This window comes from Acinonyx jubatus, chromosome A2 (assembly GCF_027475565.1).
Source record: "Acinonyx jubatus isolate Ajub_Pintada_27869175 chromosome A2, VMU_Ajub_asm_v1.0, whole genome shotgun sequence".
Classification (NCBI taxonomy): Eukaryota; Metazoa; Chordata; class Mammalia; order Carnivora; family Felidae; genus Acinonyx; species Acinonyx jubatus.
In genome coordinates this window covers 45686808-45708786 of record NC_069383.1, presented here as the reverse complement: position 1 = coordinate 45708786, position 21979 = coordinate 45686808, and the positions used below count along the sequence as shown (strand labels likewise).

General features: G+C 43.0%; 1 protein-coding gene across 3 annotated transcripts in view; it reads left to right on the top strand.

The window, feature by feature from the left end:
* The window catches only part of ITPRID1 (ITPR interacting domain containing 1), a 110589-nt gene extending 89260 nt beyond the window's left edge, over positions 1 to 21329 (top strand). For 2 of the 3 annotated variants that reach the window (XM_053218256.1, XM_027075785.2), the window contains 5 exons: positions 5314 to 5396; positions 6478 to 7767; positions 12119 to 12246; positions 13483 to 13594; positions 14067 to 21329. In XM_053218256.1, the coding sequence (XP_053074231.1) occupies positions 5314 to 5396; positions 6478 to 7767; positions 12119 to 12246; positions 13483 to 13594; positions 14067 to 14372 (1919 nt within the window). In that variant the 3' untranslated portion in view covers positions 14373 to 21329. The remainder of the gene's footprint in view (positions 1 to 5313; positions 5397 to 6477; positions 7768 to 12118; positions 12247 to 13482; positions 13595 to 14066) is intronic. The other variant, XM_053218257.1, reaches the window with a different exon arrangement.
* The last annotated feature ends 650 nt before the right edge of the window (positions 21330 to 21979 follow it).

Here is a 21979-nt window from a genome sequence, read left to right as displayed (position 1 = left end):
CTAATGAGGTACCTGGAGTCCTTCACAGCTTGCGGTGCAAATCTTGCACCAAAACATATAGAAAGAGGAAGAGGTTCCAAAGCTGTTTTGTCCGTCCTTCAGCAAGGTTCAACCCAGCTATCAAATATCTCTGGGCCCTTTAACGTTTACATGGTATGAGGACGGAGAGTGAGTGGTAAAAATCAGTCCCTTCTTGCTTTCTCCTGTCCCATGCTCTGTCTACTGCAAAGTGGTTCTGGGGGCTAAGTAGAATGTGGGTCCCAAAGCACGTAAACTGGAACAGGAGTCTTGTGTAGAAAACTCTTGACGATCAGCCATCCACTCTGGAGGGCTAGTCAGTGGAGAGGCCCCAGCCAAAGTGATCAGGGCCCTTGGGTGGTACCAAAAAAGTATTTGACATTCTGCATTGAGAGTTTGAAAGGTTTCTGCCCTAATCATCATTTATTTCATAGCCATAGTTGATATAAGGAGAAAAATAGGTGATTTGAAAGACAAAACTAAGAGCCTAGAAGACTAAAAAACTAAAACTCTAGAAGAGTTTTAATATTGGTTGAGTTAATTATAATAAGAGCAGTGAAGTCTTAAATATTATACCATATTCTGTAAATATTACACAAGTAAATTTCCTATAATAAATATACAACAGGTATACACTATTTACTTTGTCAACAAGTAAACAAGTATTCTGTTACCCAGGCTAAGGTCTCTGTAAAGATTGTACCTCATAGTTAAAGGGAAACTTCAGAGGGAGTTCCTTGCATATAAACTACTCAGTTTTATAACAGGTGATTGTTGGTTCGTTTGTTTTACTCTCCTAGGTCTTTGTTATAAACCTCACACTACACTGTTAGTGTTTTTTGTTTAAATGTTTTTTTTAACGTTTATTTATTTTTGAGACAGAGACAGAGCATGAACGGGGGAGGGGCAGAGAGAGAGGGAGACACAGAATCGGAAGCAGGCTCCAGGCTCTGAGCCATCAGCCCAGAGCCCGACGCGGGGCTCGAACTCACGGACCGTGAGATCGTGACCTGAGCTGAAGTCGGAGGCCCAACCAACTGAGCCATCCAGGCGCCCCTTGTTTAAAGAGTTAGTTGTTATTTTAAAAGATTTAGAGAATTGAAAAAAAAATCTTTAAAACTTACCTGCACCTTTATTTCTTACAACACTGCAATGATGTCACTCCACTGTCTTCTCACTTAGATCATTTCCAGGGAGAAACTCTCTGCCTTCCTTAACTTTGTTTCCTTTGTGTATAATGTGTCTTTTTGTTTCTGGCTGATTTTAAGACTTTTCTCTTCATCATTTGTGTTGGAAAATTTCACTTTGATGTACCTTGGTACAGTTTTCTTCTTGGTATATATTTCTTGTGCTTGAGGTTTGTTGAACATCTTGAAAGAAACTTTTTTTTGAAACATTTCTTCCAGTGCACCCCCTCCTCTTTGGGATATTCCAATGACCTACATGTTCCATTACTTGGCTTGTCCCATGGCTCACAGATGCTCTTTTGATTTAAAGGAATTTTTCTTTAATCTCTGTTTTTTACACTTGACCTTAGCCAAAAGGCTGAAAGCTATAATGTCTGTTTTGTATTAGGGATACTTTCTACTGCTATGTCTTCAATTTCATTAATTTTTTCTCCTGCAATTTCTAAAATGCTGTTAATTCCACCCAATATGTATTTTACCTGAGACATTGTAGTTTTCATTTTTGGAATTTCTATTTGGGTATTTTTTAATATCCAGCAGTCTCCTCCTTATCATATTTAATCTTTCTTCTAGCTTCTTAAACATATGGACCATAGTCAGACCATTATCCTGGTAGGTAATTCTAACATCTGTGTCAGTTTCAGTTTATTGGGTTGTTTTCCTCACTATGGGTCATACTTTTCTGCTTCTTTACATGCCTGATATTTTTTGTTAGATGCCAGATATTGTAGATTTTACTTTGTGGGTGCTAGATATTACTCTATTTCCATAAATATGCTTGAGCTTAGGTCTGGGACACAGCTGAGTTACTGGGAAACAGTTTGATCCTTTCAACTCTCACTTTTAGGATTTGTGATGTGGGGGGAAATGCTCATTCTAGGCTTAATTAGTCCTCACTCCTGAAGTAAGACCTTCTGAGTACTCTGCCTCACCAGTGCTCTGAGAATTGTGAGGCTTGGGAATCTGGCTGATGAAAGCATTGCACTATTCCAGGCCTGCATGAGTGGTAGGCACTGTGTCTTCTAATCCTTTCCAGTGATTCTTTCCCTAGTCTTTGGTGTTTCCTCAGGAGCTGATCAGCCCTCCGGTAAATACTAAGGGGGGTTTCTGTGAGTTATCTCTTTGTGAAGATCTCTCCTCTCTTCCACTCTTCCCTGCAAACTCCAGCTGGCTCAGCCATTCCAGACTCTTAGTTTTATCTTTTCAACTTAGGGAGTCTGCCAGGTTCTGCCTGGGTCTGCCCTCCCTCCCTACACCACAGCCTGCAAACCGTCTCAAGGCAGGAAGCTGAGTGATCATAGGGCCCACATTATTTGTTCCTGACTTTCAGGGACAGCTACAGCCATTTTTAATTATCTGATGCCTGTACTCTTGAAACCATTTTTTCACATACCTTGTCCAGTTTTTTAGTTGTTTCAGGGGAGGGAAATATAGTTCTTATTACTCCAGCTTGCCAGAAGCAGAAGTCTTCTTTAAGTCTATAACCAGAAACCATTTTCCATGTTTTACCATTAACTATAGAATAAGAGGTAACAGCAAGGTTAAAGACATTGTTTTCTCAAATTTTCTCCCATCGCTCTAGGTTTCAGCTATTAAAAACTTACAGTCTCATATTAAAGGGCTAGTATCCAAAATCTATAAAGAACTCCCCAAACTCCACACCCAAAAAACAAATAATCCAGTGAAGAAATGGGCAGAAAACATGAATAGACACTTCTCTAAAGAAGACATCCAGATGGCCAATAAGCACACGAAAAGATGCTCAACATCATTCCTCAGCAGGGAAATACAAATCAAAACCACACTGAGATACCACCTCACGCCGGCCAGAGTGGCTAAAATGAACAAATCAGGAGACTATAGACGCTGGAGAGGATGTGGAGAAACGGGAACCCTCTTGCACTGTGGGTGGGAATGCAAACTGGTGCAGCCCCTCTGGAAAACAGTGTGGAGGTTCCTCAAAAAATTAAAAATAGATCTACCCTATGACCCAGTAATAGCACTGCTAGGAATTTACCCAAGGGATACAGGAGTGCTGATGCACCTGTACCCCAATGTTTATAGCAGCACTTTCAACAATAGCCAAATTATGGAAAGAGCCTAAATGTCCATCAACTGATGAATGGATAAAGAAATTGTGGTTTATATGCACAATGGAATACAACTTGGCAATGAGAAAGAATGAAATCTGGCCTTTTGTAACAACGTGGATGGAACTGGAGAGTGTTATGCTAAGTGAAATAAGTCATACAGAGAAAGAAAGATACCATATGTTTTCACTCTTATGTGGATCCTGAGAAACTTAACAGAAGACCTTGGGGGAGGGGAAGAAAAAAAATGTTAGAGAGGGAGGGAGGCAAGCCATAAGAGACTCTTAAAAACTGAGAATAAACTAAGGGTTGATGGGGGGTGGGAGGGAGAGGAGGGTGGGTAATGGGCATTGAGGAGGGCACCTGTTAGGATGAGCACTGGGTGTTGTATGGAAACCAACTTGACAATAAATTTCATATTAAAAAAAAACTTACAGTCTCTGATTTTTAGATTTTCACTTTAATGAAGGCTGAATTAAAGAATATGGAGTTTATAAACTTAGATTCTACAAAGCTAAGCTTCTTTCTCTTTACTCTGACCCCAGGATGGGATAGTTGGAATTTGGGTTGGGGCGACCACCTCTGGAACCACATCTCCACCAATTATCTCTGTTCAGACAGATGGGCAGTTAAGACTGGTGGGAGAGAGTCCTACAAGGAGATGAGGTGCTGCTACCCTTATTAGTGGGGCTTCCCTTGAGGGCTGGATCCAGAACACTTAAGCAGAGGTTGGACTGCTTGTTTGTGTGCTTTTTGCTTTTAACTCCTCTGCAGCAGCTAGTGCTTCAAGCAAAGGTAAATTCCCTGTTTCTCACTTAGACCCACACCCAACCTTTCTCCTAGGACAAATGAGGCTCCTCTTTCTGCTTCTTGTAGAAGAAGAGCTATTCTCTAAATGCCCTCTGCCCAGGTGACTTCCTCTTCTAACCCCATGAAGCATTTCTTATTAAAGAGCAGCAAAAAAATCCTACAATTTAATCTTTAGCAAGTTGATCCTCTAGTAGCCACCCATATCCCCCACCCCCCTAATGTAACATATCTATGCAAAAAGTTCAAATAGATTTAGAATTTCCAGATGCTTATGTTTACAAAGTTGTTATCTGCCCTCACTTAACACTGTTCTTTCTCTGCCCCTTCCAGCCTATTGCAATGACAAGAGAAGCAGTCTAAAACATGAGCACAGACTTGTAGTTATATAGAGTCCAGATGAAGCTAGCTAGGTTCTTATCTAACATTTCGTTAAAAAAAAAAAAAAAGAAAGAAGATATATATGTCTTAGTTAGGGCTGCTATAACAGAATACCACACATTGAGTGGCTTATAAACAACAGAAATGTATTTCTCCCAGTTCTGGAGGTTAGAAGTTCAAGATCAAGGTGCTGGGCCATTTCAGTGCCTGGTGAAGAGCCACTTCCTGGTCCACAGATGGTCACCTTCTCACTGTTCCTGCATGGTGGAAGGGACAAGGAGGCTCTCCTCTCTGGGGTCTTTTTTATAAGGTACTAACTCTATTAATGAGACCTCGGCTCTCATTTCCTGATCACTTCCTGAAGGCCCCACCTCTTAATACCATCACCGTGGAGGTTAGGATTTCAACACATGACTTTTGGGGGCCATAATATTCAGTTCATTGCCAAATATATACACACAGATATATACATTTTGTTTTTTATTGTTTTATCAGTGTGGCATTTAAGACACATGCATTTCCTGCTGGATTTTCTTCCCCTTAGTCAAGACGCATCACAATCATTTGTTATTTAGTTTTAAGAGATGGTAGTTCTTTTTACTTTATTTCATGTTTTTACTCCTTGTATCAGGAAACCAGTGGCACGATTTTCCATGGGCCCTCTGACAATCGATAAAGTAAATCCTTGTAATTCCCTCCTTCATCTACATTTCTGCATTGGGCATTTATGAGGATCTACAGCATGTCGGGCACAGAGGGGGTTTGCTCTCAGTCCTGTTGACAGCCTATTTCCCTTCACCTACTCCAGGCCTCTTTATTTCTTTCTACAGGTGCCACAGTGAACAGAGAAAACAGCTGCCAGTCTGACAGCAGCGGGTTCCTGGATGAACCACCAGAACCACTGCCCCTGCAGGTAGAAAGTCCCTGGAGGGCTGGAATAGGAGTAAAAAGAAAGATAAGTAGATAACACACTGCCACATTTGGAAAAGAGCAACCAGCCCTTAGAAGATATGCACCCTTGGGGCGCCTGGGTGGCGCAGTCGGTTAAGCGTCCGACTTCAGCCAGGTCACGATCTCGCCGTCCGTGAGTTCGAGCCCCGCGTCGGGCTCTGGGCTGATGGCTCAGAGCCTGGAGCCTGTTTCCAATTCTGTGTCTCCCTCTCTCTCTGCCCCTCCCCCATTCATGCTCTGTCTCTCTCTGTCTCAAAAATAAATAAAAAACGTTGAAAAAAAAAATAAAAAAAAAAAAAAAAAGAAGATATGTACCCTAGGTACCCAAGGGACAGGGGACGATGAAGTCACAATAAACAAGGTGCCATAGGGACACCTGGGGGGCTCAGCCAGTTGAGCTCAGGTCATGATCTAGCAGTCCTTGAGTTCGAGCCCTGCCTCGGGCTCCTTGCTGACAGCTCCAAGCCTGCCTCGGATTCTGTGTCTCCCTCTCTCTCTACCCCTCCCCCACTCAGACAGAGAGACACTCTGTCTCTCTCAAAAATAAATAAACATTAAACAAATATAAAAAAAAAAAAAAAGCAAGGTGCCATAAAGCTTAGCATTGCTTTCCTTTTTTTTTTCTTTTGACTTTGCTAAATAACGAAGGTGAGCCTCTTAGAGAGAAGGTCCCAGTTAAAGTAGTAAACTAACATAAACCTGAATTTGTAACCCTGATCTCCTGACTCCTAAGTCAATGGTAATGATAAAGAAACGACACACACATTTTTTTTTTTTTTTCCGAGAGAGAGAGAGCGCGCGTGTGTGAGCTGAGGAGGGGCAGAGAGAGAGAGAGAGAGAGAGAATCTAAAGCAGGGTCTGCAGCTCGGAGTCAGAGGTGGGGCTCAAACCCATGAACCGTGAGATCATGACCTGAGCCAAGATGAAGAGTCAGACGCTTAACAGACTGAGCCACCCAGGTGCCCCAGACACACCCACTTCTTAAACCGAGTGCCTCCACCACCCTCCCGACCCATTTGCCTTTATCCTGGTTTCTCACACAGATGCCTTCCTTGCCAAGCAGCCAGAGTCCTGCTGAGGATGGCTGTAGACAGCCGAGGGATCAGAGCCAGCATGCAGTCTCACCCCAGGGCTGCCAACCAGAGTCAGATGAGTCTGATTACAAGGGTATGGTGAGCACATCCTTTCCATATCAAGGCTGGAGTCTCTTGGAAGAAAAGGCCTCGATACAAATGGCGGAGAAAGAGTCTCAGTTTGAGGACATGGAGGAGCCACCACAGCCACTGACTCCGGACAGTGCCCTTCACAGGACCACCAGAGGGGGAGAGCCCTCGGGGAAAGGGAGCCACGTGAGGCAGCCCCCACCCATGCCCCCAACTGAATGTGAGACTGTGGTGGGCACAGTCACCTCCACATGTGATTGTCCTCTGAGGTTTATGGCGACCCATATCGCAAAAATGAAGGACGGGTTGCTGAAGCCTGAGGGGCCTGGGGAAACACATGTGCAAAGCCACTGCTGCGAGTTCCAAAGATCACCTGGAATGGAACCTGCTCACAACAAGTTCCTCCATGTTGACTCTGAGGCCCCAAACGAAGAAGAAGGCAGTAAAACTTATTCTGACACCAACAGTATCTTACCGATGGGAGAAAGTCCACCACAGCACGAACCCAAGCCCAGTAACATCGTGCCCTATACAGTTGACCTCATTCAAATATCCGAAAAGTCCATTCCCCACCTAGGCAAACTGGCTGGAGATACTCCCCAAGCAAAGCCAACATTTAGTGCTTTGGGTCAAATACCACCTAGGGCAGAATCTGAGATGGAAAACCTTCCTCCAAATGCTGACTCAAACACTGTTAGCTCCAAGGCTGTGACCGTCCAGATGTCCTCCAATCTGGCATCAGCTGCTCAGAATGCTGTGGCTCTGGGGACTGATTCTAAAGGAACAACTTTAGAATGCACTCTGTGTGACCCTGTCCCCACAACAGAACCAGGACTGGAGACAGAATCAAGGCAGTGCAGTGATGTTTCCATTCAGACCTATATACGTGAGCCTAGGCCCTGGCATTGCTCTTTGGCCCCAAGTCTCACCAAATCTGCCTCTCTAGACACAGGCTTCCCTCGTATCTACCCAGCGGGCATCAGCCATGCCGTATCCGCTCACTGCTGTGTCTGCTGTCATCACTGTTCGCACTGCCACTCAGAGAGGCAGAGCCCCAACCCTGCGCCCTCAGCCTGTAGGCACTGCCCATGCTTCCATAATCATCTGGAGGCCCAGTTCATGAAGACTTTGAACGTCCTTCAGGACACTACAGTGAGGGAGTTGTGTTCTGTAAGTATTCATCTCTGCAAAGACGGGAAGACAGATGGAGCGATACCACCTTGGGGATAATGTTCAGGCCTCCTGAATGCGGGCACTGAGGGCATGCCTTTCTATCTCAGATCATGAGTAGTACCTGTAAAGTGTTTTATAGCTTACCATATATGCCTTCAAATTTCTTCTTATCTGATGCGTCCAATCAATCACCTTCTGAAGTAAGGAGGCAAATTTTATTATTAATCCCCATTTACAGAGGGATCTAGAACAATAAAGTCATGTGTAAGGTTATAAACAGTAACGCATCTGTACCTCATCTCCAATTCAGTCTGATTGAACAGTTCTCTGTCCTAAATTCACTTAGCTGAATAATCTAGCACAAGGTATGAACGCTCTCTGAGCCTGTTTTGTAAAATAGGGAGACTATTCATGCCACCAACACAGGCTTGTTTTAGGTTAAGTGAGAGATTGCTTGTGAAGCACTCAGCACACTCAGGCACTCAAAACAGTGCCCAGCACACAGAAAGCCCTAGAAAATACTAATTGTATGGCTGCTTCTGAGACATAGCATGGGGGGAAGCTCAGAGCCAGGTACAGGATAAGGACTGGCTCTGGAAGCCAGGCAGGAAGACACTGATTAGAACGAGGACCACCGATTAAGCCTGGGCCAGTGCCAGGGGTGAGTGACCCTCCATGCAGACAGAGCCCTCCTCATTTCTCTAGCTGGTGTTAACAGATGACCTTGGGCCCACGTAGCTCCAGCTGTGCGGAGAGATCTGGCAAGTGGAAATAGACCTTTCTCTTCACTCGACACTATGAGACATCAGCACTTCTGCAGAAAATACAGGGGTTTTGCATCTCATGCACAATGACCATCTTTAGACTTGTGTGTGGCTTTCAAATGAGTAGGCGTTTAAATGAGAGTGTCCATACAACCAGCTCATGTCTTCTAAAACCTTGTCTCACATTACCTTAGCCTGCTCTCCTCCTAGAATTCACAATTATCCAAAAAAAAATGAGGGGGCGCCTGGGTGCCTCAGTCAGTTAAGAGTCCAACTTCAGCTCAGGTGATGATCTCACGAGTTCAAGCCCCATGTCGGGCTCTGTGCTGACAGCTGGGAGCCTGGAGCCTGCTTCAGATTCTGTGTCTCCCACTCTCTCTGTCCCTCTCCCGCTCACACTTTGTCTCTTTCTCCTTCAAAAATAAACATTAAAAAAAATTTTTTGATGCTATTTTTACAACAACTTGATCTGACATTATACATCCTGAAATGCATAGCATAGATGACAGTGCATTTCTCCATATTTAGATTCAAGGAACCACAAACATACATTCAAAGAAAATAATCAGCACACACACGTGCATTATTATACTTATGTGCGGGTATACACACGTGCACACACACACACTTGCAGAAAAGCAAGTAAAAATGGGGGAATGCATTCACCCATGAGAGGAGGCTACTTAAACTGAAGAACAAACTCAAGAATGAAGAGAAAAGCCATCTATGGTGAGTGAGTCTGGGTTTGTAAGGCCTGAAAAATATTCTGGAGAAAAATGTCTCTAAATCAGATGCTAAGTGCTAGCTAGGACTACAAAAATTATTTATAAAAAAAATTATCTGGAAAATGGATCTTGAACCACATGAAGATTATAGGCAGGGATAGGTACTATCTCTTACCTGTCAATGGAAGTTCCAGCTGCGCATTGAAAGTAAGTGCAATTTTAGATAAAAGACTCAGAAAAAATCCCCATCTCATCCCCTTACAGAGAAATATGTAACTGTGCAGAGACTCATTTGACTAATTGGCAGATTCCATTTTTGTTGTCCTGTGAGTCATCTAAAATAATGGTTTGTAGGTATGATTAATTCTTATATATGTGTGTGAATTCTTTATAATAAGTTATTAATTTAAAAAAACTCTCCAGGAAAGAAAATGATATTATCTGAAAAAGATTTTTAGATATTAGAAAATGCTTCTATAATGTTTATTATTTAGATTTAAATAAAAAGGAAGCATACACAGAACGTAGAAAGTAATCGGAGCCAACTCAAAAGTGAAGTTTCAATGTTTTCTGGTGCTGTTGCTCTTACTATTGAAGTTAAAGTCTGTTTTAATGGGCTTGGGTCAGCAAAGTAGACCTTCAATTAACCTTGGGTTACAACCCAACACTTATATTGGAAAAAAGAGTTCAAAACAACTTCTTTTTTGTTTTCCTTGCCGAAATTTTTCCTTTTTTCTGAAACTACTTCTATAACTGTTCTAGAGCTGAAATGTAGCTTTAGTATTTCCAAATGACCAGAAGATGGCAGTGTTTCAGAATCTTCCACATCACTCCCTTCTCCGGGACCAAATGGCCATCAGTTACTCCTAAATCCCAGCCCTGCATGCCTTCCAATCACAAAGGGTTACCCTAAAATAACTAGATGAAGCATAATATTTAATGTCTCTAATGCTCAGCCTACTTGAACGCCATATTTCCATGCCCCTGGCCTCACCATCCCTAGAACTTGTCAATTAGGACCATTCAAACAACTCACTCTTAAGAAACGAGTAACTTCTCCCTGTGTCCAGCTACACTGTAGTTAATAATCCCTGCTATAACTCAGTTAGATCTTGAGAAAAGAATAAATGAATCAGGATACCTGGGCTTGAAATCTGCCCTTTTTTGACCTTGGACAAGTCAGTTTGCCATTCCGTTTCAGAACACTTCTCATAATAAGAGCCCTCCGTGGCCTCTAAGATTTTTCTGGTTTCAAGAGCCCTACTGAGGTCACCTTTCAAGCATGCTTGTCAACATCAATAACAGTTCAAAGACTCCTCTACCTGGTTCGAATGTACTCACACTGAAGCCAAAGTAATTTGAGAGTTTTGCCATGTAAAGTATGTTTTTCATATAAAAATATTAGAGGACAGAATCAAAACTGAACTCTCAAAGCAAAATGATGAGGAGTTTTCAGTAGAAAAACATCACTTGAAGGAAAGTATATCCATTGTGACAATTTTAGTAAAAATAACCATGAGGCTGCCAGGATTTGACCATGGCGTTTTGGGGACAAGAGTAAGAAATCTGGGACTTCCTAAAAACAGGGCTAAGAGGAATTAACACAGTTGTAAGACCAGTCTCTGTGGAAGGAATAAGAGGAAGTTGAAAGAGGGCTGCCATGAAAATCAGTTTCTTTTAAAGAGCTTTCCAGGGGTGCCTGGGTGGCTGAGTCAGCTCAGCATCCGACTTCGGCTCAGGTCATGATCTCACCATTCGTGAGTTCAAGCCCCATATGGGATCTGTACTGACAGCTCAGAGCCTGAAGCTTGCTTCAGATTCTGTATCTCTTCTCTCTGCCTGCCCCCCATCCTCATGCTCTGTCTCTCTTGGTATCTCAAAAATAAATAAACATTTAAAAAAAATTAAAGAGCTTTCCAGAACCTCTACCAGGCCTGGGAGAGAGAGCATTACAGTCTAAAAAGCATTAATGTCACTTAAAGTCAGATGGATGGAGATGCTGGGGTTCTGGATCATGCATCTATTCAAAGCATGATCCAACCTGGGCTGGAAAACTAGGCGGGTAACTAGTAAAAATTCAGCAAATCGTGAGGTTCCTGACAAATGGACTGGGTTTAGGGGCTGCAGGAAGATACATAAATTAGGAAACCAAGGCAGAAGCACAGTCATGCAGAGAAAGTACGATTTAAAGAACGGTTCACATCAGGAGCAATAAGGAGCAGGATAGGGAGAATAGACAGAGTTCAATTCTAGATTCACTTCATGAAGAGAGTAGGATGCCTCATCTATGTCTGCCTTACTCCAGATGAGCTTGTTAGCTACATGGAGCTGATCCTGCAGATTTCACCACCAGGGATTGTGGTTAAGCAGGGCTAAGACTAATAAGAAAATATTCTAAGCAGACTTTCTCTAATCAAACACATACCATCCGGACAGATGTGTTCAATGTTATTGAGATTCAGAGTGAGGCAGTATTCAGCACCCAAATTAAACAAGATTTAACAAGACTCAACTTTTCTAAGCACAAGCCCTCGCTCTGGGCGTTTGTCTACTGCTCTCCCTTATCTACATCCTCGCACCCCCACATCACCTAGTCCTCCAGACAGCCTTTCTGTCTCTGGGACATGATGCCACCAAGGGCCGTCCTATAACAGCTGCTCTTCTGTCCCAGACCAGTATTGCCTCCACTAGCCTGGAGAAGCCAAAGGCTGGCCTTTCCCCCTTTTCTCCCCCACACATTAGCAATAGGGCTCCACTGCAGACCAGGGAGCCCAAGTGGGAAGGCAGGCTCCGCCATGGTGAGCTCTTGCAGTGAATCAGGAAGGACTCCCTTCTCAGCTCTTTTCTAATTGTTCTCAGTGCACAGTCAAGGAGATGGAAGCCATGAAGACGGTGTGCCAGTGTTTCCGGGAGCATTTAGAGGAAATTGAACGGCACCTTACAGGACAGCAGGCACTCTTTTACAGGGACATGTCAGAGGAGGAAAGGTAATTATTGAAGAGAGTCATAAAAGTAAGTAGCAGCCCACACACCTGGAGCAAGGAAAGGTAATCAGGGCAGGACAGATGAGCACCAGGGAGCAGGATTAATGAGAAATGAGTCCTTTTCCTTTGCTTTCCTGTTCTTGTCTTTGCTTTCTCAGTGGGAGTCAGTGAGAGCTATTTACTAGATAGCAACACTTACTCTTTAAGGCCAAGGCTATTTGAGGTCAGAGGATGGGCAGTCAGCTGGGAAGAGGGGGGTGGCCAGCAGGATATCTTCAATTGATGTCAATGGGACTTATGCAAATGTAAATGTTGAAAATCTGCATTATTTTCACATAGATTAAAAGCATATGTCCCAAAAGTAGATTAGCCATTGCCTGGTCCTGAAGGGTGGGAATAGGGTTCAACTGTTAAGGGGCACAACTTTTATGGGGCAGATGGAAGCATTCCTAAACTGCCTGGTGGTGAGAGATACTACTTGGCAACTTTACTAAAAATCATTGTAGTATACTGTTAAAATAGGTAAATTTTGTGGGATGCAAATTATTCTGCAATAGAATTATTTAAAAAAGAAAGGAAACCTGGGGCGCCTGGGTGGCTCAGTCGGTTGAGCATCCGACTTCAGCTCAGGTCATGATCCCATGGTTTGCGGGTTCAAGCCCCACGTTGGGCTCTGTGCTGACAGCTCAGAGCCTGGAGCCTGCTTCTGATTCTGTGTCTCTCTCTTTCTCTGCCCCTCCCCTGCTCAAGCTCTGTCTCTCAAAAATAAATAAGTTAAAAAAAAAAAAACACTTTAAAAGAAAGAAAACCTGCCCTGGTAATATACCTATGTCTGCAACTGATACAAATAAAGAAGGTGACATTCCCTTTTAAGAAATGCCAGAGGAGTGAGGCACCTGGGTGACTAGTCAGTTAAGCTTCAGACTCTCGGTTTCAACTCAGGTCATGATCTCATGGTTTGTGGGTTTGAGACCTGCATTGGGCTCCACACTGACCTTGCAGAGCCTGCTTGGGATTCTTCTCTCTCTCTCTCTCTCTCTCTCTCTCTCTCTCTCTCAAAATAAATAAACTGAAGAGAAGAGAAGAGAAGAGAAGAGAAGAGAAGAGAAGAGAAGAGAAGAGAAGAGAAGAGAAGAGAAGAGAAATGTCAGAGGAGTGACCTCCATCTTGAGAGGGACGATGGAGGACTGCGCTTGGAGGTGATGTGAAATTTGGTGATTTTCTATTCTTTCCGTGCAGGGAAGAGGCAGAGCAACTGCAGACTCTACGCCAGGCCCTGCGGCAGCAGGTGGAGGAGCTGGAGTTTCAGTTAGGAGACCGGGCTCGGCAAATCAAAGACGAGATTCTATTGGTACGAGGCAGTGGGGTGTGAAGATTGATCACATCCTGCCCACCGTAGGAGGGATGCGTTAAATCAAAACCTGATTGCACATTCATTTCAGATGCTAGGGTTATGTGCCAATGCCTCTGTTTTAAATATAAAGAAACTGAAGCCCAGAAAAGTGCATCACTTGGCTCAAGGCCACGTGGCTGCCTAGCTGATGGCAGTGCAGGATTAGAACTCAGGTCATCTAATTCCTATGCCAATCTTTCCTCCTGCCTTGTAAATAAGAGATAAATATTATTAGCCATTTCCCCAAAGAGAATAAGAAACACAACTTTTGAGCTAGTATGGCTTAGTCACTTCCAGAAGCTCCTGCTAGCTCACAGAGGCCACTCTAGAGAACTCCCTGCCCATGAGTACCTTTCCCACAAGTCTGGCTTAGTTATTTGGCACAAATATGGTAAGTTGTCCTCTCTTTCTTTCCTTATTTTCCTTGTAGCAGTTTGAGCTTCTCACAGAGGAACAATGGAAACACTATACAAATCTGCATCACTGTAACTGGACAGAAGAAAACGATGGCCAGACTTCGTGTGCTAAAATCCACTCAGCCATGGCCTCCCGGGTTGCCTTTCTTCTGGACGAATACCAGCAGGTTCCCGGCTCAAGCGTGACCCATACGGCTGCCTGTTCTCCACCCACCTGGAAGAGCAACACCAGGATGTCTCCTCCAGCTCAGGCTGAGTCAGGTCCAGTCCCTTTGTCAAATTGTCCTATTGGAGAAAAGGATACAAATGACTTCCTCTAGATCAGAGCCGTTTTGATGACCTTCCTGCAAAACATAAGAGCACATTCTCACCAGACAAGGAAATCTAAATTTCCCCCCAAAAGGTGTCTATCAATTCTTCTTCATCTATTTTTGAAAACATTCTACTCTGGGGGGCAGCTGGGGGGCTCAGTCGGTTAAGTGTCTGACTTTGGCTCAGGTCATGATCTTGGGGTTCATGAGTTTTAGCCCAGCGTCGGTCTCTGTGCCGACAGCTCAGAGCCTGGAGCCTCCTTTGGATTCTGTCTGTCTGTCTGTCTCTCTCTCTCTCTGACCCTCCCCTGCTCATTCTCTGTTTTCTCTCAAAAATGAATGAACATTAAAAAAAAATTTTTTTTAAATATTCTACTCTGGGGATGACTGGGTAGCTCAGTCAGTTAGGCCTCTGAGTCTTGATCTCAGCTCAGGTCTTGATCTCAGGGTCATGAGTTCAAGCCCCGTATTGGGGCATGAAGCCTACTTAAATATACATATATTCTACTGTTGTTGAACCCAGGAGAAACTCAATATTTCAATATTCATTCAATACAGAATAAATGAGCACCTACTGTGTTCCTGGCAGAGGGAATACATGGTAGCCAAGATATATGTATCTTGGTAGCCAAGATGTTAGACAAAGAGAGAAAATAACAAACGAGTAAGATAATTTCAATATTGACAAACGCCATCGGAGAGGATAGTGTGGGAACAACGTAGGGGGTGGTGTGGAAGAAAAGCATATGGCATTCCTGAGGGTGACAAGGAAGACCTTGCTGACAGGAGGCTATTTGACCAAGACCCAAAGAGTGAGGAAGAGGAAGCCATGTGAAATTCTGGGGAAAGAACCTTTAAAGCAGAAGGAATGGGAACCTTAACGGCCCTGAGACAAAAACAGCCGGAGCCACTGAGCACACGAGTGATGGGAGCACGGAGGGAGACGAAGTCCACGGGACCCATTGTGCACCAGAGTCTGAGAGCAGATCCTTCTTCCATGTGGAAGCCATTACAGGCTTTAAACAGGATTGTCATATAGTCAGGGTTACATCTAAAAATCACGCGGACTGCCTGTGGAGAACACACCGCCGGGGACTTGCAGCTAGGCAGCACTTCCGGTCATGACACCATTGGTATAATCCCTGAGGTGAGAAAGTGTCAAGCTGCTTCCGTGCAGCTGGAGAGGTGTGTGAGGCCGCCATCCCAGGGAAATGCAGGATGCATTGGCAGGCTTGAAGTACTGAAGGAATGCTAAGGAACAGGGAATAATCGAGGAATGGAATCGTCAGAAAAACCTCATGGAAGAAGTAACCCCTTGAGAGAAGTTATAATTTGTACAAGACGGGCAAGTGGAGGTCACTTCCTAGCACAGAAACTAGGAGGCTAATTCTTTTGAGACTACCCACTACCAGAATGGGTTGCCTAGCCCTTCTCATGCCTCATCCTCCTTGCTTTTCAGAAACCTTTGGCTTCAGTAGACCTCTCCTACCCTCTGGACCATCCCACAGTCTCTTCTTTCTCTCTCTCCACACCCACTTCCCCAATATACACACTCAGTCTGCAAACATCTTTAGCTCCAGTTCCCGCCCTCTCTGGAATTCCTATCCAGCACTTTCTACTCTCTGTCAGATAGTTTCACCCGGAAGACCTGCCTGTATGTCTCACTCAGCATCTAACACTTATCCTGTTATTTCCCGAATCAGTTCATCTTCCTGATACTCTCTGTTGATGGCATCACTGTTCTCCTTGACATGCAGACTCAGAACCACAAATTCACGTTGTCGCCTCATCCTCCTTCACTCTCTTCCCCCAGAATCAATGAACACATCACTGCTGAGTTTACTGCCATAATGCCATTCCCACAAGCCCCTTCAGAACCTGTTACCCGGTGAAGACCCAACAGAGGGGCCTCCTAACTGCCTCTAGCTTCCTTCCCTCGGAGCTATACTGGCCTCTGCCAAATTGGTCTCCCTCATGCATCACTTGGGTCAAATTACACTGGCCCAGCAAGAACTTTTAGGATATCCTAGAGACTTAGAGAGAAGTCACAAGATCATACTTCCCAGAGCAGTCTTGCACCAAAAAAACTCTGTCTTTCCATTATTATGCCCCTCTCCGTATCTCCCGTTGCCTCATTTCCCTTTAGTACATCCCTGTTTGGGCTCCTACATGATGGTTCAGCTTCCAGCCCCAACTTGGCTCCTGTTATATTGCATATATATCCCCCTAAATTGTCTTTTTCTAAAATTGTTAAGCTTTTTCCTCTTTGTCTGGGTCAGACTCCAGGCTCCCTGGTTTATCTTTATTTCTCCAATGTAGACTTTGGAAAGTTTGCTGTGGTTTCTGCCTGGATAATCAGCCAGATGACTTCAGATATGATGGAGGAGGAAAAGGAGACCTGTTGCCTTCAGATGAAGGGTAGCATATGGAAACCCCAAGGATCGCTAAACATCTCATGGCACTTCCTTACTTAGTCTCCTAACTTTCCAACAAAGAGCACAAACAGGGAACCAGGATGTGGAGAGGCTGCTCATCTCTCCAGAACCATGACTGTCTTCAGCCCCCGATGACCTGATTGCCAATGCTATATCTTCCATAGCTCATGCCCTTCCTCTCATAGACATGAGACCTCTGGAAACCCAGGCCACCTGGGGATCTGTGGATTACTGCTGGTGTCCACAGTGGTTCTCCATCTTGAATACCCTTTAAACTCACTGGGGAGCTTTAAAAAATACTGACATTGAAGCCCCACCCCAGATCAATTAAATAAGAATTCCCAGGGATGGGATCCAGGTATCTACAAATTTTTAAGGTTCTTCAGATGATTCTGATTTGCAGTTAAAACTGAGAATTGTTGTTCTAGACAGAGAGGCTACCTTACAATTCAATCTTTTCCTGCTGTTTTCTAAGGGCTCTTTGATTTCCCCTTTTCCTTTCTATACCACCCCTCTCTGCTAAAGAAGTCTTTCACAATCCATTTGGTTGCGACAGTCACTAAATAACAAAATTGGGAGAGAAAAGAAAGAAAAAATGACATGTGGACTTTATTTCTGTTTTTACAGCATTGACTTCTACCTTGCTCATCAGTTTCATCTTTATTTATAGAGAAGCAGTAAACATGACTTTGTTCTGTTTTCCTTCCTTTCCCAAAAGTCCTATTCCAAATGTGATGAAACAGATTAAATATACATATTTGATTAGGTAGGTCAGGGTAAGGATTGTTTCCTCCATCGAACACCTTCATTCTCTTGCAGGAAACGTCTGTATAAAGTAGCCAATTACAAAAAGTATGGAAATTTCTTTTCAATGTATACAGTTGTTCCACCCAGAGGATACAACGCAAACATTCTAGGAAGGTGAGCAATTAGGCAATTTTCCTTTACAATGTAAACATTAAAAGTAAATGTAAGGCTGGGTGTTTGAATATTATTTATAGCACCCGAAGATACGAAGCAAGTCTCTCAAGGATAGAATCCACAACAAGTGCTCAAGTAACTCAAAAACCCTGACCTTATGATGTCACCTGTCTTTCATTCTTCCACCTTCTCCATAAATAAACTTCAAAAATTCATGTGTATAAGTACCGTGCGCTAACTGAATGCACCACTGGAGCACTGGCTGTTGTATGGAAACCAATTTGACAATAAATTTCATATTTAAAAAAATAAATAAACGTTAAAAACAACAAGCAAATTCATGTGCATATCATGGTATTTATAGCTGCTACAGTGCTTCACTCTGGTATCAATTTGCTCGACTTAATACATCATAAAACATTGTGGGTATGGACAGGATGTCAAAGTGTTTTCTGGAGTTACCCGGCAAAGAAAATGCCTTCCACCTCGAATCTTCGGGCATACCTTGCTGGCCTATGTCTTTATTTCAGTGTGATACACGATGTCCCATGCCAAGCCCTTACATTACAATCTCTTGTTCTCAAAAGTGGGTTCACAGCAAAACTGCTCATTAGGCTTGGAAAACATTTTTTTTTTCCTGAGAACCTAGCTTAAAGCTAAATAAGATTCCACTTTGGAGTCCAGATGTATTTTGACAAATTTCAGACATGCTTTTGTCTTGAGTTGATTCCACAGAAAACAGATGGAAATTAAGATTTGGTGGTTATTAGCTGATATGATCAAAGCGGATAAAATGGACTGACCATGCAGGACGCCATTTGTTTATACAAAACTAGGAGTCTTTTGCGTGTGACAAACTTGATCTCATTTGAGTCTCACAGCGCTGAGGGGAGTATTCCCCATTTGAACAGTGAGGGAGTGAAGCTATGGAGAGATGGACCTACACACTGAGTCTTCTGCTTTATCATTAGTAGACAATGGCATGCTGGAGTTAGGGACTCAAGCTCTGGAGTTACATCCAGGGTTTCAAGCTTACATCCGACTCCACTACTTATTTCTGTGTCAGGTAAACTACTGTAACCCCCTAAGCCGCAGTGTCACCATCTATAAATTACCAGAATTAATGCATACATTAATGCCCTTTAGAACAAGCCTGGAACATGGTTCAGTATGATTCCATACTGAGTCTGGCTCGGTATGATTAGGATCCTGTTGATAATAATGAGAATAGAAGCAACTTTTTAATATCTACTCCATGCAAGGTACTGGGCTAGATATTGTGTGTGTATTTTCACTCATCTTTACAACAATCCTGAAAGAGGAGAATGAACACAAGCTCACACACACACACACACACACACACACACACATATACTCAAGAAGGTTGTAAATTGTCTAAGTTCCGGCAACTGGTAAGAGATTGAGTTGACTCTCTGATTCCCTGCTTTGCCAGTGATTCCCCTTTGTGGCTTTGCCAAGGCTTGGGGCTTATGTGGAGCTCACTGATGGATCCAAATCAGCCAGAGTAGCCCTGCTTTTAACTACATTTCATATTGGGTTTTAATAGAGATTTTCCTTTAAAAAAAAAAAATCTCGTTACTACAGAAAAGTTTGAAAAGTACTGTACTATGCTAATCACCCATGACTCATACGGTCAGATACAGGTTCTGAGTTGCTTTCATACAGGGAAATGACTGCCACCACACAGGAACCCTCAAGAACCTACCATCCAAAAACTCTTAGCTTACTGCCACTTGCCCCACTGCCAGGAATAAGGGCAAGAGGTCCTTTGCAGTCTCTGAATGATTTTCTGGGGAGTCTTTTTGTTCTGTCATCAAGTCCCAAGATCCTGAATTCTCTTTCTTTGAATGTTGACTGTATTCAAGTTGACTATATTCAGGAAAACCCAGATCACATATTTAAGAAACAGAGGAGATCGTTGCAAAAATATTTATAGGAACTTAAAAACATAGCAAACTCTTGCAGCACCTGGGTGACTCAGTTGGCTAAGTGTCTGACGTAGGCTCAGGTCATGATCTCAAGGTTCGTGGGTTCAAACCCCACGTCAGGCTCTGTGCTGACAGCTCAGAGCCTGGACTCTGCTTCGGATTCTGTGTCTCCCTCTCTTTCTGCCCCTCCCCTGCTCGCTCTCTCTCTCTTTCTCAGAAATAAATAAACATTAAGAAAAAAATTTTAAGAAACATAGCACGCTTTTTAATTTTGAAACCCAAGTCAGGGTTGGAGTCATTTCATTTCATTTCATTGGCAAAAAAGGAAAAGGTAAAACCATACTACCAGATTATTTTCAAATTTAGAAATTGGCAAGAAAACAATTTAACCTCTTCTATATCAAAGGACTGGAGTTGCTTCCCTGTATTCATTCTATCCAGATTCTATTTCTGTATTCAAGGCCAAAGCTTTGAATAGAGAAGACTGGCTTGAGAAACAATATTGGTAACTCAAGTCACATATTTTCCTTGGTTTTGTTATGCATGAGTGAAGACCCAGGTTGCAAGGTGGAGACAAAAAAGATAAAACCTTGAAGATTGCTTCAAACCACAGCATATGCATAGGCTATGTAGTTTTGTCTAGGAAAGTACTTTTTTTTTGGTCCACAGGTAAACATTTCCCACAAAAGTATCCCATTAGATTTCATTTAACAGATTTTCCCTTATATGTGGATTTTTGTCCACAGGACCAGAGTTATTTTGTCTTCAAAAGGAATAATTCTGTTGAGAAAAAAAGAAGATAGAAGACTTTCTCATTATGTGAAAACCTGGTCTATTTTCTTTGGGTTTTTTCTTTGTTGAGAAAGTAATCAGTTTCTGTGGCATAACACTAGTCAAATAAAATGGGACATTTGTGCAGAGGTTAAAGATTAAAAGTAGCTTCCCTTTGAGAAGAAAAGCTTCAGAGTGTTTTATTGTGGGTTGGTGGGTTGCATATCTAATTTCAAATTATAATTAAAATAACAACAGCCATACTTTGCAGGGATTGTGGGTTATTAAAAATGATGTCAAATTACCTTTTTTGAAACTTGAGAGAATATGAACAGAAGCCAAAATACAGATGGCATCTTTCTCTAACCAAACTCAGTCTCTAATAGTCTAATTTTAAAACATTAGTTGGCCAGAGGCTTAGTATGGGATGTGCCCTCTCTGAATCTGCCCTCAGTTAAGTAAAGGAAGAGCCCTCTGCATCGAAGGTGGTTTCTTATTTGAATCCTTTTGGGGACTTTTCCCTTTGGGGGTACTTTAAGAGCTCAGGAAAATGGAAAGGAAAATGGAAGGGAAAGACAACAATTCCTAAATTACACCTACATTTTCTTTATTCCCATTATCCTTCAATAATTGCTTATTTGTTGATGACAATGTACGTGAGTCACAGGACATCTGCATTTTTCTTTTTTAAAATGTAAAGTATTGGGGGCTATTTTACAAGTGTGTAGTTTAGAAGAATTAAGAAACATAATAGGTATCCACATAGTAGGTACCCTACATGGACTCCATCCTTATCCAAAGTCTACATGGCACTTAATTGTTCACATTCCCACCTTCCCCTGGACTTCAGAGTAAGTCTCTTTAAAAAAAAATTTTTTAATGTTTGTTTTATTTTATTTTTTTAATTTTTTTTCAACGTTTATTTATTTTTGGGACAGAGAGAGACAGAGCATGAACGGGGGAGGGGCAGAGAGAGAGGGAGACACAGAATTGGAAACAGGCTCCAGGCTCTGAGCCATCAGCCCAGAGCCTGACGCGGCGCTCGAACTCACGGACCACGAGATCGTGACCTGGCTGAAGTCGGACGCTTAACCGACTGTGCCACCCAGGCGCCCCTGTTTATTTATTTTTAAGAGAGACAGAGTGCAAGCAGGGGAGGGACAGAGAGAGAGGGAAACACAGAATCTGAAGTAGGCTCCAGGCTCCAAGCTGTCATCACAGAGTCCAATGACAGACTCACAAACCACAATGATCATGACCTGAGCCGAAGTCAGACGCTTAACTGACTGAGCCACCCAGGCCGCCAACGTCCACCCCGCCCCCCCGCCCAGAGTAAGTTTCTTGAAGAGGGGGACTGAGTCCTTATTTTGTGAAATTGTTTGTACAGAGCACTATACCTGGAACATGATAGGGGCATTTGGTGAAAAAAATCCTGAGTGATACTTTCAGAGGACTTGGAAATCAGCACTGACGGTATTTTTCTTATGACACTTTAAAATGTTATTCCACTGTTTTCTTTTTTTGTTTTTGCTTTGCCTCC